The sequence below is a fragment of the Crocuta crocuta genome, unplaced genomic scaffold (assembly GCF_008692635.1).
Source record: "Crocuta crocuta isolate KB4526 unplaced genomic scaffold, BGI_CrCroc_1.0 scaffold176, whole genome shotgun sequence".
In the NCBI taxonomy this organism is placed as follows: domain Eukaryota; kingdom Metazoa; phylum Chordata; class Mammalia; order Carnivora; family Hyaenidae; genus Crocuta; species Crocuta crocuta.
Genome location: NW_027531905.1, coordinates 3,328,831 through 3,347,561, shown reverse-complemented (window position 1 = coordinate 3,347,561; position 18,731 = coordinate 3,328,831). Strand labels below are relative to the sequence as shown.

The window sequence follows — 18,731 nt, the reverse complement described above, 5'->3', positions numbered from 1 at the left end:
TGGGAGCGGAGAACAAAGGAAGAAGGTTGAGAAACTGATCTGGGTACTGAATTCCTGAATAAATTATGTGCTCCTAAAGTTCAGCCTTACAGCATGTACCATTCAAGTGTAAACATTTATTAGTTAGGGAAATTTGGATCACTTNTTCAGTCCACAGATGAATGATCTATCACTTTGATATTCAACAGATCTGTCCTAAGACTTGTAGGACTTGCCCAGGTTTGCAAATGCCACAACAATATTTCATTTCCCACACAGTGCCAGGAAAGATAACTCCAACACCACAAAGTGGGAGCGGAGAACAAAGGAAGAAGGTTGAGAAACTGATCTGGGTACTCGGTTAGATTGAATTCCTGAATAAATTATGCGCTCCTAAAGTTCAGCCTTACAGCATGTACCATTCAAGTGTAAACATTTATTAGTTAGGAAAATTTGGATCACTTTCAGATAGTTGAAATGCATAAATTAAGATTCATAAGGGTTAAGTGGCTATCCCAAAAAGAGAACTGAAGAATTCAGTGACATTTGGGGCCTACTCCAAATGTCACAGGTATCATCTAACCTAAAATTAATTCTATCCAAAAATTGATTTACTTCATCAGTAATCTTATCATCTTAGTTTCACTCTGCAATGGTCCAGCAAAGAAAAACAGGGAAAATATATATGTAATCCAAAAGATAAAATATATGGGAAGAATGGCAATGAACAGACTTCAAATAGCTACAAGGATTCCATAGACAAAACAGGTGTGTTTCTCACCCATTATTTGAATACGGTGCTATCTCCTCACCCTTTATTCCCTAATGTGCCCCAGGTCTCCACAACTCCTAAAATTTGGCATAAGGAAATTAATACAAATAAATATGTTACTATAACGTGACTAGAATCAAGCCACAAATACCTGAAAGTTTTTGACAAGTCAGAGTACACTTCTTACTAAATTGCGTTTAACAGCAATCATTTTCCACTCTATTTTCACAATATCATATAATGAAAGCCAAGCCAACTGGATTCTTTATCACCTTTTACGGTCTTACCTTGATCATTATTTTTCCCTCTCTTGGAATCTAGAATAAGAGAATATTCAGTGTCAATGCACCCAACTAAATACTTTATATTCCTTTATTCTTCTGATTATAAAAGTGATACATGCACCTTGCAAAAAATTTCAAAATACAGAGTGGAGAGTCCAAAGAAGATAAAAAGTCTCTTGTAGTCCCACCCAGTAAGTAACCAATATTCATGTTTTAACATAAATCTGGCAAAGTCTTTCCTATGAAATATATACAACTTTTAAAAAAGTTGTATACCACTTTACACCATTAAAACCATTTTCCACCACTTAATTTATTGTGACTATTTTTCCATACTATTAAAAATTTCAGATAAATTTTAATGATTCTATGTTTTTGATCCACGTAGATGTAACATAATTTATACAGATATATTTTAATTTGTAATTTCAAACTATGAATGATGAGTCAGATCTTTAAAAACTATACATGGGGTATAATTTTGCTATGATTGGAAAACATCTACACTAAAGGTTTTCTATGTTTATCTGACATAGAAATTGAGTATATGTAATAAAAGCATCCTGAATTGACACCTCATACACTGGCTTTCAGCCGGAGGATTCCCATAAGCAAATGGATGCATTTCTTACCCGTTCACTAGATGTGGAGCTACCTCCTTACCCTCTTCTCCCTAATCTGCCCCAGCTGAAATGCCATTTCCTTTATTTAAATAATTGTTGCACACCAACTATTTACTAGGCATGGCTGTAGGCTTTGGAAATAACTGCAATGGGGCATGTTCGGTGGGACTGAGGAACAGCAAGAAGGGTGGTGTGCCAGTGCAGAGTGAACATTGGGGGAAATGGTAGAAGAACTGAAGGAGGTAGCCGAGGTCCCAATCATACAGCATCTTGTAGGCCACTCTAAGGACTTTGAATGAGTTGAGAAAATACTGGAGGATTATATGCAGAGGAGCTATTTTATTCATTTTAAAATAGTCATTCTAGCTGTTATGAATACAGCGGACTAAACAAAGGCTGCTTGTATAAGGATGCTATGGTAGAACTGTTGGGAACTACTTGCGGACAGGCTCACAGATTAACTATACACAAAATGGGATATGAGAAGATAAGGCAAGAATGACCAAGATCCTTAGCTTGAGCAATTAATTAATAAATGGGAGTTGTCATCCACTGAGATGGGAAAGATTGCTGAAGGAAGGAATTTGGAGGCAGAGTAAGAAATCCAGAGTTTCATTTCGGTCACATTAAATTTGAGATGCTTATTAAATATCCAAGTGGAGGGGGAAGTAACTGGTGATACCGTGCTGGAGGTCAAAAATAAAAAAGAATTTGGAACTACATTTGGGAGTTATCCACATTGATGGTATTGAAAGCTAGGGATTGGGTGAGGTCACTAAGGAGTGAGTACAGGCAAAGAAGAAATGAGAGTCAAAGACTGGGTCCGGGGACACCTCTACCTTTAGTGGTAGAGAAAACGAAGAGCAGCCAGCCAAGGGACTCTGAAGGAGATGAGTGAGGTAAGAGAACGCAAGGAGAGTGGTTTCCTTGAGGCCAAGACAAGTAGATTCCAAAAGGAAGGTGAGCTTATCTGGGCCAAATGCTGTGGGGCTGAGAAGGAACTACTAGATCTGGACTTGCGGACATCATTGGTAACTTTGATAAGACTGATGCCTGTGGAATGGTAACAAAAAAAAGCCATTTGGGAATGGATTTAAGAAAAAAAATGAGAGAGCAAAAGAGGAGACAGTGAGTAGAAATAAATTTTATGCCTTTTGTGATAAGAGAACAAAGAGAACCCTAAGTTTTCCTACAATTCCATTGCCATCCTTTACCAAACTAAACAGGATCCCTCCATTGTATATTATTCTAGCATATCATATTTTTCCTTCAAAACAGTAGTTTTTTCACTCTATATTTTTCTGCATGATTATTTGATTACTGACTATCTCCTTGACTATAAACTCTACTAGGGCAAGGACTGTTGCCAGACTAAATTAAATACTGTTAGTAGAAATGTCTCTCCAATTGTATCCATTTACATTTTTATTATTATTTTTTTTTTGGACTACAAGCAATTTTTCAAGGTTTAATATGTTAACATTATTTAAAAAAAAAAAAAAGAAAGATCCTTACTTTAGGTTATGTCACAAGCTGAATGGGGAAAATATCTTCAGTCTTGCTCAGATCTTAACCTTATTTACTTTTTTTTTTTTCCAAATAGTTTATTGTCAAATTAGTTTCCACATAACACTCAGTGCTCATCCCCACAAGTGTCCTCCTCCATGCCCATCCCCCCTCCCCCCTCCATTTACATTTTTAATGAGTATAAATGGATTAATCTTTTACTAACATTTTATTTATTTTAGAGAGAAAGAGAGGAGGGGAAGGGGCAGAAAGAGAATAGCAACAGAGAGTCCCAAGCAGACTCCACACACAGTATGGAGCCTCACTCGGGGCTCAAACTCATGAACTATGAGATCATGACCTAAGCTTAAATCAAGAGTTGGACACTTAACTGACTCAGCCACCCAGGTGCTCCTAAATTGATTAACCTTACAGTTGAAGTAATTCTAATAACTGTTCAGAATTAAATCCAAGTTGCAAATGTTTTCTCCATGATATCCAATTTCTATAATTTGCAATAGTTCTAGATTAATAGTTCTCAATTTTCATAATGCTATCGGTGTCTTCACCCAAACCACAGGAATGTTGGGCAAGGCATATTTTTAAATAATCTGACTGCAACCAATATGAATAAACTATCCACCAAACAAATGAAAAAGAACAACTAATTGCTCTTGATATTAGCACACTAAGGACATTAATTTCAAAAAAGAAAAACTATTTGACACTTTCATGCTAAGGATAAAAGTTTCCTACTATATTGTTATAATCATCTAAATATCCAGAAAAGTCGACAAAATTCTTAGGTGTTATAAGAAAAAATGATAAATCTGATTTAAAAACCCTTTTTAAAAATGTTTGTTTATTTTTGAGAGAGAGAGAGACAGAGTACAAGGGGGGGAGGGACAGAAAAAGAGGGAAACACAGAATCAGAAACAGGCTCCAGGCTCTGAGCTGTCAGCACAGAACCTGATGTGGGGCCCCAACTCATGAACTGTGAGATGGTGACCTAAGCTGAAGTCGGATGCTCAACCGAATGAGCCACCCAGGCGCCCTTAAATCTGATTGATCTTACACTTTATAGAGGTTTAGCTTGAGGCCTCCACAAATTGCAGAAGTCACATTTTAAACACTGTCTTTTCTTCTCCCCTAAAGCTAATAAAATAGAGAATTCAATGTTTATTTAATGATAGATTTTTCCTAATAAAGCACAAAACAAACAAAACATATTCATAAACATCTATGAAAGCAATAGACTTACCAGGAATATGAAAAGAATATCTCAAAGAAAATTCTTCCTCAGCCAAACTGACATTGTATGTGAAAATCAACATCATTAGAGGACCATGAGATTTTAATGAAGGTGAATCTCCTTCACATAATTTTCCTGGCCCAAATAAAGAAAAACACAAAGAAGCATACAAAACTTATTATTCATCAAAGCTAAGGTTACTGAACAAAGTAAGAGAAAAAAATCCTGTTTTTGAAATTACAAATTTATACCATCTGCACTCCCAAGAATATAAAAATGAGAAAATTAAGCAGAATAAAACCCAGTTAGAATAGAAAGAAAGATGTTCCAGATTCCTAGAATCTAAGTAGTTCTAAGGACGGGGTCCAAAACCAAATAGAACACAGGACCCAGTTCTTACAATGTCTGGAAATAAGCTAGGTAGATCTCTTTATTTTTTTTTTAAAGATTTTTTTTTTATTTTTAAGCAATCTCTACATCTAATGCGGGGCTTGAACTCACAATTGTGTGATCAACAGTTGCATGCTCCACTGACTGAGCCAGCCAGGCACCACCAGGTAGATTTCTTTTAAGTGATGTATTATAAAAGGAAAGACAACGAGGTCTAGCTAATCCTCAGGGAACTAAAACATTATTCTTGTCACCAGACTGAAATAATCATATATAGGGAATATGTTTGAGACGCAGCTACATATAACTCTCATTTACCTACAGCATAACTAAATGAGTAAGAGGCAAGGTATAGCAATTAGCTTGCTTCTCATGACCAACCATTTCTAACTTTAAGTGATCATACATAGTATTTTCTGAAACAAACATTTCTAAGGAAGGTAGTTTGCTCTAACAGTCAATAGTATCAAGGCTTCAAGTCAATGATTCTAAGAATTAAGTTTTTCACTATTACAGAGAAACTCTGCCCTTTTTAGTAAACAGATGTCCATAGGATCAATTTCATTGTGACAAGAAACAAAATAAGAGATTTAATTCAGATTGCATAGTAACCTATATGAGAATATTCACTAACACTTCTTATCTGTGAAAAGAGACTAATGGTTAATCTAGGGCTTTATGCTCTTAAGATCACATGGGTCAGTAGTTTGTCATTTCTTGGAAAATGAACAGAATAAAAATCAGAGCTTTGGAGACTCTGGTTTTAACTTGAAATTTAATCACAGCTGCATCAAAAATATTGGAGCCTATACATTTATTTTTAGAGATCTGAAAATTTTTAATCCTGATTTGTTAACATTCCCTATGTTATTTACCTTAAACTTTTTTCAGAGCTGTTGAAAATTTCAAGCTTATTATTTATTTTGAAATTTTGTTCCTATTGAGGCAGAAAAGTTTTTAATTACATAGGAATTTATCGATAATTTCTTGTTTCTTATATTGTTTTTATAGGAGAAGGTCCTTCTCCATCAACAGATATTTATCATTTTTTTCTATTTTGTATGGCTTAAGAAAAATGCTTAACTCTTTAGCTCTTGTACAAAATTATTAAAAATATAATTTATATCTTCCTTTCTGGTTTGTGAAGCCAAATTTCTTATACTTGTGTTATATGTTCTCTTTCATTCTATTTATTCCTACTCATGTGTGTCTCTGTGTGTATGTACTACTCTGTTTTAATTATCATTGTTTAAAGGTATGGTCTTTTTAAAAAATTTTTAATAGTATATTTATTTTTGAGACAGAGAGAGGCATAGCATGAGTGGGGGAGGGGCAGAGAGAGAGGGAGACTCAGAATCTGAAACAGGCTCCAGGCTCTGAGCTGTCCTCACAGAACCTGATGTGGGGCTTGAATCCACAAACCGCAAGATCATGACCTGAGCCGAAGTCGGACGCTTAACCAACTGAGCCACCCAGGGACCCCTTAAGGTATGTTGTAATATCTGATGATTTGCCTTATCACCAAAAAGAAAAAAAAAGTCAAAACCTTTGGGGACCCTGGTTTTAACTTGAAATTTAATCAATACAGTCTCCCAAAACATTTGCAGCTAGTGCTATTTACTCTACAGATAAATAGTTATTATCAGTTTCTTCCTCACTCTCTGAAAAAAAAATTCTCATGAGATTTTTCTGGGAAATACACTATATTTATACATTAATTTGGTGTGAATTAATTGTGTCTTCCAGGTTTAGAACATGGTACATTTCTCCATTCCTATCTAAATGTTTGTGTGTATGTGTGTAAAGTTTTATATTTGCACAAAAATCTCACACTTAATTTTAGAATCATGTCAAAAAGAAAACCACAGGCCCCAAACAGAGTCATTTATGTGAGGCCATGTCACTAAACTTGGACTTAAGACCTAACCTAACTGCAGTTCAACTCTCCCCAGAAATGCAGTCTTAACCAGTCAGTCGGGAATTTTTTGGTTAGCACCAATAAGCACCATATATGTCATATGGGCCCTCTCCATAACCCAAAGGAAGAGAAAGTAATCTGTACAAGATGCCTTTTCTTTTGCTAACGTTCTGGTCTGTTTTTGTCTATAAAACCCTTTCATTTTGTACAGTTCCTCAGAGCATCTCTCTACTTGCTAGATAGAATGCTGCACAACGCAGGAGTCCCTTAATAAGGCCAGTTAAGTCTTCAAATTTATTTGGTTGAATTTTCTTTAACAGTTATTCTTAGTTATAGTTTTTATTTGTTGCTTATTATAATTATTTTTCCATTCTATCTTCTATTAATTTTACTGGTATGATTTTAAGGGTATGATTGCTATATATTTAATTTATAGCTATTTTCCCTCATGTGACATCGTTCCATGTAATACATTTTTCAATATTAAACTATCCTTGCATTCCTGAGATAAGTCATATTTGGTTATGTTTAATATTGAGTAGCTAACTGACCTCAAGCACTGAATTAACCCCCAGAACTTATATATTTAACTTGCAAAAACTGAAATTTTAGGAAAGAAGTAGGAAATAGTACATATGTTTTATGAACTTATTCTAAGAAAAACAGGCATATAGTTCATTAACACTATAAATTATAACTGACATAGCTAATGTACTCTTCCCCTTTTATTTTTTTGTTCTTCCAAACTTTGTGTACTCTGACACCCTTATTGATGGAGAGGCACTAGCAAAGCATCAGTCTCATCTTTCCCTCTAAGCAACACAATTTTAAGAGTAGGCATGAAAACATATGTTTAGAATTTAAACACAACAGAAACTTGCTTTCCTCTCTATTGATTAACATGCATTCTCTCATTTAATTCCCAAAACAATCTCATTGGCAGTACAAGTAACAGACATCCTATAAGGCAGGGAAGGAAGAAGTGTAGATAATTTCCAAGGATACCGGGCCCAGATTCTGCATTCTTCCCATAATAAACTGTGGCCTTGTTGATGCTAAATGGACTTAGGAACCAGGAACTTTCAGTGTTTATTAACATTTCCTTAGGTAGAAATACAAAGGTTTTTAATGCACCTACTTCTGGGATGGTAACGTAAGTTCAAAGAACAAAAGGAGAGTGAATTATCAATTTTATCAATTCTGGCAGGATCCTACCTAGGGAGAGAGGAACACTGGCCTTTCTTAGGGAGTCAAAGGCCACGACATGCCACACATCCTCTTCCTCTGGGCAGTCAGCTGGTTTCATCAGGCATAGGTATCCCTGACTAAGTAAATCGAGAGTTTGCAGCACACTTGTATGTGTGTAGCGGTAGTGATAGTGGGGTGTCTCTTCTTGTAAATTACATGGAAAGTCAAGTAGTTATTATTATTCTCTTGTCACAATTCAGGAAACAGAGTCTGAGAAAGCTTTGGGAATGTTCCCCAAATCATTTACTATGTGGTAGAACTGAGACCTGGATCCAGAGCTATCAGATTTCCGTCTGTACTGCTGTAGCACATCACGTTGGGTAATGCTGGTCAGCCAACTTAAGCCCCATTTTATTCCCCTTGTCCCTAGTCATCTCCCAGCAGAGTGTAGCTATGTGACAAAACTGGCTTTAAGAGACTTAAATCTCTCACAGGATTCTTGGAAATACGTTTGTTTTCTCAGCGGTAATACTCCTTCTCTGTGCCCCTTCTTCCTTTTTTCTCTCTGTAATGGCAAGAACTGAAATAGCCATTATGGGACCATTAGGGGAAGGCCAAGAGAACTCCCATAACCTTAGTCTTGACAGAGTTGAACTCCTGAGCTAGCAGTACATCTACAAAACTCTGGATATTTCTCTCAGAAAAATAAATTTAAGTCACTGTAATGAGGTTTCCAGCTACTACCTAATTGATAAACCCACTTAATGCCTTTTCTGGTGGATGTTATTTTGCCTGATGAATATTACAGTCTTAATTTTCTTGTGTTACAATTGCCTAAAACTGTTTTCTCTATCTAGCCCCTATTTTTAGTATTTCTGGGCAAATTTAATCCAGGTATGACCCAGGTAAGCAGCAGATAGTTTGGTTTTGTTTTAACTCCATCTGAGAGAGTGTTAGCTTAATCTCAATTACAAATCTAAAAAATAATAAGGCTACTTCAATACCACATAATTAACCTCATCTGTAAGTCATACTTAATACAGAACAATTGGAGAATCTTTCATAAAAAAAATAAAGAACACGGTTCTTCATGGGACAGTAGTTACCTATTAATTTTTTGCCTGATCCAAATCCTTCAAAAACCCATATATGACCCTGACAGGCCAAGGGTGTTGGCTTCATCTGGAAGTTGATAATATCAAGGCGAATGACGTGATTTGAAGGGGCTAATAACTTCCAGTGGCAACTGTGACACAGATAAAAGCAAGTCAGGAATGATTTCCAAACACACAGACTGTTATTTACTTTGTTCAGAATTTTATGTATCACTGTTACTGACTCAATCTTTGTGCTTGGGTGAAAAAAGATTTTTACTTTAAACTGTAACAATTAAAAATGTTTCTAGTATGTAATTTATTAAAAGTGTTAATTAATTTCACTCACCATCATGGTAAATGGCTGGTCAATCCACATGCACTCCTCTAAATTCTAATTAGCGATCTGTGAGTTAAGGACCTACTCTTGACTGAATTTGCCCAAACTCCCCTAAATCACATAAGGTTACTTAGGATGATATTATACAAATCTTCACTCCTCACATCACACTTTAAAATTATTTTGTTATTTAATTCAAGGAAAGTTCTCTATTTTGGCAATTTAAGAACCATTTATTGAATACCTAATATGTTCCAGAAGATTTTTACATACATTATTTCAATCTCCAAAACTCTCTGATAGAGATTTGACTTCCCACTTTACCTAATAAATGATCTCTTCTTTTGAGAAAGTACACAATTTATCAACAGGGATAATCTTATGTTCAGTTTTTGTATACTGAAGGCCTCAGACCAGGGATTATCTCAAAGTCTGTTCTTCAAAGAGAGGAGGTAGAAAATAAAGCCTTAAGCAAGTGTTGCAGTTTGTCAAGTGATCATTCACAAACTTCCTTCATCCTAATACACATCCCTTCCTCACCTCATAGTTGTTCTGTGAGAGTATCTTGGGATCTGTATGATTCCTCCTGGTTCAGTCAGAGTAACATCCTCACAAGTGGCCAAATGTTCTTGGTTTGAACTTTGGAGAAATTTGAGAGGGTTACTGCCCTTTGGACCTAAATATTTTAAAAAGGCAATGAAATAAAATTAATTTTTGAGAAGCCTATTCTATACCTTTTCAGATCAGTCACTTTTCCTCCCTGTTTTAGAAAAAAAATTTAACAGGAAGTGGTTAGCCTCACTGAAAAGTCTCCATCAGAGAGCAGCACTTTTCTTGGAATTATCCTTGGCATAGCCTCAAGTCAAGGGAAGAGAATGTGGAAAAAGTATAGAATAATACTAGCTTTCTGCACAATTCCAGCTAAAAGCAACATTTGNCCATCTGGATGTCCTCTTTGGAGAAGTGTCTGTTCATATCTTCTGCCCATTTCTATACTGGGTTGTTTGTTTTTTTTAATGTTTATTTATTTATTGAGAGAGAGAGAGAAAGAGAAAGCACGCGAGTGCACATGAGCGGGGGAGGGACAGAGACAGAGGAGACACAGAATCTGAAGCAGGTTCCAGGCTCTATGCTGTCAGCACAGTGCCCGATGTGGGGCTTGAACTCACAAACTGTGAAATCATGAACTGAGCCGAAGTCAGATGCTCAACAAACTGAGCCACTCAGGTGCCCCAAAAGCACCATTCTTAATATAGTTTTTTAGGAAAACCCTTTCACATGATATGCATGCTTTTCTTTATCATTCACTGAACTTTCCTCCCAAAGCTACCTCTGCAATACTTTTTGGTGCCAACGAGAGAAACTAGCTTTCAGTCACCTATAGTTATCAACAGTCAAAAAATTTGATAATTACTTGTTCTAAAATACAATCTGANCCATAGCTAATTAACCAACTAAGAGTTAGAACCATAACATTCTGATCCACAGAAAAGGCCCTCTGTGGAATAAAATCACATCACAGTAAAAAAGAAATGTTGTCTTGAAATTAATGTAACTTAGCCACATTCAGAAATCATAATTCTGGATGATTAACAAGTCAACTAAGGTATCCTCTGAGCAGTTTCTTTTATGTTTTTAATTTTTTTTATTTTTGTTTTTGTTTTTTTAAATGTTTTATTTATATCTAGGAGAGAGAGACAGCGTGAGCAGGGGAGGGTCAGAGAGAGAGGGAGTCACAGACTGAAACAGGCTCTAGGCTCTGAGCTGCAGTCAGCACAGAGCCCGACGTGGGGCTCGAACCCACGAACCGCGAGATCATGACCTAAGCGAAAGTCGGACGCTTAACCGACTAAGCCACCCAGGCGCCGCAAGCAGTTTCTTTTTTGAATCTGCACCAATCTCAGATGACTTAAGGAAGTTTTCCTTTCAGACACAAACTCCCCACAGAAACACCATCTCTTATGAAACAATGTATGTTTTTGTAATATTCCTAAAAAGAAAAACATTGATTTTTAACTTTATAAGTTTATAAAATGACCAGGCTTACCTTGGACTCTAAAGACAATGTAACTTATGCCCAAAGCACCTCCCGCAAGTGAACGAAATGCTACTCTCACAAGTGGTCCAGAGCTCATGAAAATCATTGGGTAAAGCCCTCTTCCACATAATTCACCTAGGTTTAAAAACAATTAAATCTAGTAAAACACAAGAACTAACATTTTTAGCAGTTTCTCTATTTCAAGTATAGCAATGATTTATTATGAAATATATTTGACATGTAACACTGTATAAATTTAGAGTATACAACATGCTGATCTGATACATTTATATACCATAATTTTCTGCCCTTATAGTGATAGTTCGCCTCTGCCACCTCTCATAATTACCATTTCTTTTTTTATAGTGAAAATAATTAAGATCTAGTCCCTCAGCAAGTTTGATGATTATACTACAAATGTTGACTATATTCACTATACTATGCATTGGATCCTCAGGGCTTGTCCACTAGTTATATGTTTGTACTAATGAAGTAGGAATGTATTCTACTCGGCAAAATGAGGAAACAAGGCTCCAGAACTCAAGTGACTCACCCAGAGTCAGACTGGTATGGTGGGGAGTCAGGATCTGAACCCAGCACCATGAATCCAGTATCCAACATAGTCTGCTAGGTCATACTGCTCTTAAAGGACAGTAGCGAGTAAATTACTTCATCTTTAAAATGATGCTGATATGACACTTTTCTTCTAGCAAAGTACCCTATTTATAAAAATATCTCACTATCAGAGAACCATGATGAAAAACTTTTTACTTGAAAATGTATTCTTTCTCTATAGAGTCAATCTTCTTTTGATTGCTTTGGTTTGATAACTTTTATAATATTGATAAATTATAATTATAATTCCAGAACAATTCAGAGGGCTGATTAAGAAGGTGTGGGGGCACGTGGGTAGCTCGGTTGGTTAAGCAGACAACTGTAGCTCAGGTTCTCATGGTTCGTGAGTTTGAGTCCCACAGTGGGCTCTCTGATGTCAGCACATGGAGCCTATTTCAGACCCTTTTTTCTCTCTCTGCCTCTGCCCCACTTGCTGTCTCTCTCTCTCACTTTCTCTCAAAAATAAACAAACAGTTTAAAAAGATGTGACAAGAACCTGAGTTTCTTAGGATCAAACTCATCTACATTAAGAATAGGTCAGTATCATTCTATCATGCTCGCCTAAAAGTCACCTTCTCAGAAAGACATTTTCTATGTACACTACAGACAACTGTATGGTATCTACATCCCAGATTTTTTGCTTCCTTTTCCCTTCATTTTCCCCCTAGCTTGTCTACTTAATATATATTTTATTTTTTTATGTGTCCACTCCCCAATAGAATATAAGCTTCATAAGGGCAGGGGTTTCTGTTTTGTTTTATTTTGTGGTTTTTGTCTATATTTTTCACTACTGAATCTCACCACCAAGAAGAGTTGGTCTCTGATCCCTAGTAGACCCTCCTCACAAGTATTTGTGGAGCAAGAGAGGGAAGAGATTACATCTGAGAAGAAGCAAAGAACAGAAAACATTAGATGGCATAACACGTTAGGGTAAATGACGTTGAAATACTATTTGAAGAATGAGCAAATACTTATTTGTACCATGTAGAGATCAGTGCAGTTCTGCAATGAGTGAGTTGCTGGCTCCCACAGGGAAAAAGATAGCATTTTACAGTATAGAAGAATACTATCTGTCTTGAATGAGGGGTAATACCTGCTAGGTATCACCCAAAGAGACAGAACAATTCTACAAAGTTCAAGCTGACAATTTCAAATCAAAGAAATGCTAGGCTGGAAAATTATAGGGTTTTCTCAGTTAATCCACAGCAAAGCCAAGCATGGTTTTCAATAGGTTATAAAGATAAAGGTAAGTTTTCCTAGAAAATGTTTCCTTTTATATGAGAATTCAGTGTACAAGAGATTGCCAAAAGTTGGGGAGAAAATAACTTTCTCTTAAAAGAAAAAGATATAGTATCACTTTATCATATGAGAAAAAAACATTTCAGCAGGATTAAAGAAGTTTGTAATTAAAATTTATTTCTGAATTATGTACAATGCAGATTTAAAAATAAAAGCTCTGAGGGGTGCCTGAATGGCTCAATCAGTTAAGTGTCTGGTACTTGATCTCAGCTCAGGTCTTGATCTCAGGGACATGAGTTGAAGCTCCTCATTGGGCTCCACACTAGGCATGGAGATTACTTAAAAAAAAAATAGGGTGCATGAGTGGCTCATTTGGTTAAGCAGCCCACTCTTGATTTCAGCTCAAGTCATGATCTCACGGTTCGTGAATTGGAGCCCCATGTTCATCTTTGTACTGAGTGTGGAGCCTGCTTAGGATTCTTTCTCTCCTTTACTCTCTGTCCTTCCCCTTGCTTTTGCACACACTCTCCCTCTCTCCCAAAATAAATAAATAAACATTTAAAAATAAATAAATAAAAATAAAAGCTATGAGGTAAATCAAAGATATTTACAGATGGATTTCAACAAACTTTTAAATTTTTTTATGTTTATTTACTTTGATAGTGAGAGAAAGAGAGAGACAGAGAGAGAGAGAAGTGGAGGGGCAGAGAGAGAGAGAGGGAGACACAGAATCCGAAGCAGGCTCCAGGCTCTGAGCTGTCAGCACAGAGCCTCTGATGCAGGGTTTGAACTCACGAGCTGTGAGATCATGACCTGAGCTGAAGTCGGACATTCGACCAACTGAGACACCCAACCACCCACATAAACAAATACATTTTTAAATGTTTATATCAACATACAATAAAAATTAAAGACAAATGAATCTTAGGAATAAGTACTTGTAACTTATGACAAAAGGAAAAATGTCTATGTATAATAGCTTTCACAAACCAATAAAAAGTAATACTCAAAAAATCGATGGTAATAAATAAAAAGCACAAATAAGTAACCAACATATGAAAATAAAAGCTCTATTAATAATGGTAAAATGTCTATGAAATTGTTATATGAGGTTATGCATATGCATGGTGAAAGAGGCTGCCATGCTAATGGCAGCGAACACTGATTTAACCTTTCTGAAGAGCAATCTAGCAGTATACATTGTGCTGAGTCCCGAGGCATGATACTAATTCAGGAAGATACAGAAGGGAACAAAACATCAAGATTCTTGCTTTCATGGAGGTTTCATTTTAGCCAGGTAAATAAAGAAGATGATTTCAAACAGAGATCACGGCTACAAATGAGATAATCAGCATAACTGGACTATGGAAAATGACTACGGAAGGGAGTGAAAGGTACTACTCTAGATGAGAAGTCCTCTTCGAGGAGGTGACATACAATTCATTCCTTCACTCACTCATTCTATGCCTTCTATGTTTCACATACTGTTCCAGGTACTAGAGATTCTTTCAGTGAGGAGACAAAAGTTTTAGACCTTAGGAAGCTCTCATTTAGTAGAAAAAACACAAATCGCAAACATGAAAAAAAAAATCCGTTAGAAGACAGTAAGTGCTAAAGTTGAGGAGGGTATTAAGAAGTACTCAGGCAGGAGGTGACGCAACTGACAGCAATTAAGGGAGGCCTCATTAAAAAGGTGACATTCTTGTCAAGACTTGAGGGAGGGGAGAGTGTGAATGAGAAGGAGCTCTCTGAACCGCTAGGAGAAGTACCTGGACAAGGGCCCTAAGGCGAGAATGGCCGTACTTCATCATGTGAGTTGGGGAGCGGGAGAGAAGGCTGTGCTAGGGATTTTGGATTTCATCCTAGCTATAAGGAACCCTTGAGCTGATTTTTTTTAAGCTTATATATTTTTTTAAGTTTTTAAATTTATTGTGAGAAAGAGAGACAGAGACAGGGAGAGAGAGAAAATCCCAAGAAGGTTCCACACTGACAGTGCAAAGTCTCACGCGGGGCTCAAACTCACAAACCGTGAGATCATGGCCTGAGCCAAAATCAAGAGTCAGATGATCAACCGGCTGAGCCACCCAGGTGACCCAACCTTGAGCTGTTTTAATCAAGGCAGATGGGGAAGGCAATCCAATCACAGGAGAGAAATGCCAGTTTAATAGCTTTTCCCATAGTTTAAATGAGACAGTATTTATAAAGATTCTTTAACAAATGTTTGTGCCCTCTAAGTCAATGATTTAATCTGAGTCTATCCCAAGAACACAATCTCATTCTCAGTTTTCCTGGTCTCCTGCATCCAGCACAGGCATCTGTGAGTACCATATGTAGGAGCCCGACAGTGACCACAAGAGGGAATGGTTAAGGAAGTGGAGATGTGCCTGCAAATGGGACTCTCTGCTTGGGCAGAGCATGCTTGCAAACAGGATGTTCAGCCAAGAAGCCTGCACACGATATCCAAGGTTAACGATCCACTCGCAAACGAGGAAACGTGCCCTCCCTGAAAATAGGGAGGAGGCTGGAGTTCTGGGCAGGCTTCTCAGTAAACATGCTGTGGTCAATTCCTCCCTTTGTTCCCCCCGTCCTTGGAAAAAGAATGCGTTTCATAGATTTTGATATGTGTCCAGCTACTGGGGTATAAAAATAAACTGCATGAAGGCTGGGGGAGAATTTTCTCCCTCTGGCCGGAGTTGTGTCTTTGTCTGTCTTTTGTGTGTCTTGTCTTTGTGTCATTTCATTCGCTACACCATATATACTCACAATAGCACATTTACTTTCTTCCCAGGCTTTCCCATCAAACAAATTACTTCTAGCACCTTCCCATCTTCCTCTTGACTAAGAGTCAAAGAGCCTATACCACACCTACACAAACAAGATGTAGCAACTTTGTTTTACTGAGCAAAACAGATTTGCCTGTACATGAAATGAAACGACAGTGGTGTGTTATTAGCAAATACTTTTAATTCTGCCAGTTTAGAGGCACCTGGGTGGCTCAGTCAGTTGGGCATCCAACTCTTGATTCTGGCTCAGGTCTTGATTTCATGGTTTGTTGGATCGAGCCCCACATTGAGCTCTGCGCCAAGCACAGGGTCTGCTTAAGATTCTCTCCCTCTCCCTCCCTTTCTCAGTCTCTCTCTTTCTGCTCCTCCTCTCCCTTGTGCTCTCCCTTTCTCAAAATAAATAAATCAAGAATAAATAAAAGGCTTTAATATATTTTGCTTTATTTTAACATCCAACACCTACCTCATCTGATTTTTTTTAAATGTTTAATTACNAAATAAAAGGCTTTAATATATTTTGCTTTATTTTAACATCCAACACCTACCTCATCTGATTTTTTTTTAAATGTTTAATTACTTTTGAGAGAGAGAGAGAGAGAGAGAGACAAAGCACGAGCAGGGGNGACTGTGAGATCACGACCTGAGCCAAAGTCAGACGCTTAACCAACTGAGCCACCCAGGCACCCCTCTCCCCTCTGATTTTTAATCATCTTAACTTCTCTTCTATCATATACATTTCTGGCGTTCTGGCACAGTTCTGTTATGTTTGAAGAAATTGAGCTCTCTTATCTTTTTCTTCTTGAATACACATTCATACACATACTCACACTCAACCTCCAGTACACTGTTTTGTGAAGTCAAATTTTGACTTCATAACAATGTTAACAACATTAAGTGTGCCTAAAAAAAGGTATGCCTGTTACATGTGTCATCAGCATTTTGGTGTATCGTTATCCAAGTCAAGCTCTTTCTTGATCGTAAGCCGCCTATATGGAAAAGCCTCCAGTACAATGTTTAAATGCTAGTAAGGATTGATTACCTGACACCCTTCTCTCACTGTGGCTTTCTTCATAAATAGTCATAACTGAATCTGGACACAAAGGTGACCCAGGGAGTGACAGATATTCCACCGTCATTTTTGCCATACTGCTTGGTGAAATTCTGAGCACCCAAGAACATTCCAGTTTTCCTCTATAATCCAGTGGATATCTTGGAGTTGAAAAAAAGCCTCTAGGTTCTTCTAGCTCCACTTCAGAATAACAACCTATAATTCAGGGCACACAGACATCAGGGACCAACATAAAGAAAGCAAGGCAAAGTGAGGTTCTAGCACAAACTTGAAAAATGTAGGCTTGCAGGAAGAAAATTAAAACTTTATTACTCTGTGTTACATGTCCTTGGGTAAAAATTACCATCCCATTTAATGTGTTCTATTTTCTTGAAATGAGATTGTAGGAGTAGAATTTAAATCATAATTACTCAAACTTTCTTTTCAGTGAATCTTCTAAATGCCTTAGAAGACGCACAATGGATATGCACTCTACTTCCAGCATGTTTTCATTTGTTATTTTTTTAGATGCAACTGAAGATCTGTTCCTAAAATCTTCACTAATTTCACTGTGCATTAATCTTTTTTTAACATTTTAAAATGCTTATTTATTTGAGAGGGAGGGAGAGAGAGAGAGAGAGAAAAAACTGAGTGGGAGAGGGGCAGAGAAAGAGGCGTTAGAGACAGAATCCAAAGAAGGCTCCAGGCTCAGAGCCCAACGTGGGGCTCAAACTCATGAACCGAGAGATCATGACCAAGATGAAGTCAGCCACTTAACTGACTGAGCCATCCAGACATCCTCTCACTATGCATTAATCTTGCTAGGACAAATGATTACATCCATTGAATTTGTGACTCAGATTAAAAAAAAAAAAAAGGAGGATTAGCTGAAAACATTTGAATGTTTCTCACTTCTTCAACTTGTTCTGAAGTTGAAGGGCACCTTTGGATCTGCAGGGAAAAGCATGGCCCCCTGACCCTGCAATCAGTTGCTGCTTCTTCAGGTTACACCTTGACTTTTCCTTTTTCCCCTTTGTCTATTCCCTTGACAAAAATCCTCTGAGCAACTACAAAGTGAAATACTCTGTATTCAAACAAACACATTTTAATGCATGAATATTAATACATGCATTATTATATATGCTTTTCCCTAGAGAAATTAATAACCTAACTGAGGTGACATTCATAAATATACTTTTATGAATAGTAGAAAGAATGGTAGACATTTAAGAAGGGAAATGAAATGCCACAAGAATTCAAGATTCTATTCAATTGCCTAGTCCTCTGTTATTTCTTTGCAAATTCTCCCTTTCATTTATATGGCTACTATGATATAACTTAGTTGTTTATAGATCTACTTTGATTTAAGAGTAACATAACTGATTTACCAGTCTCTAATTTTTCCCCATCATGCCCTCCAATCCAAGATAGTGTATGAAACAAAAGAATTAAGTTCTTTCCTTTCTCAAAGCAACTAAAATTTTGCAGCTTCCACTGTCTTTCAGAGTCTGGCCCCAACATGTCTTTCAATCATTTTTCCTGTCCCCATGAGTCCTCTGTGACAAATCTGCCTGGAAAAGGAACCAAATCATATAAAGTCATGCATTCCCAACCAGTCACTTCTTTTTATAAATGGGCTAACAATTCCCTTGTGTAAAAAGC

At 37.0% G+C, this 18,731-nt stretch overlaps 1 protein-coding gene across 1 annotated transcript in view; it reads right to left on the bottom strand.

Annotated features, from left to right (window-relative positions):
• Positions 1 to 4,495: 4,495 nt before the first annotated feature.
• Positions 4,496 to 18,731, bottom strand: part of OVCH1 (ovochymase 1) — a gene marked incomplete at its 3' end in the record, with an annotated part of 55,488 nt that continues 41,252 nt past the window's right edge. The window contains exons 21-25 of the mRNA XM_077774544.1: positions 17,061 to 17,285; positions 11,394 to 11,519; positions 9,887 to 10,022; positions 9,019 to 9,158; positions 4,496 to 4,551 (exon numbers count right to left, since the gene is read on the bottom strand). Coding sequence (XP_077630670.1) covers positions 4,496 to 4,551; positions 9,019 to 9,158; positions 9,887 to 10,022; positions 11,394 to 11,519; positions 17,061 to 17,285 — 683 coding nt within the window. The remainder of the gene's footprint in view (positions 4,552 to 9,018; positions 9,159 to 9,886; positions 10,023 to 11,393; positions 11,520 to 17,060; positions 17,286 to 18,731) is intronic.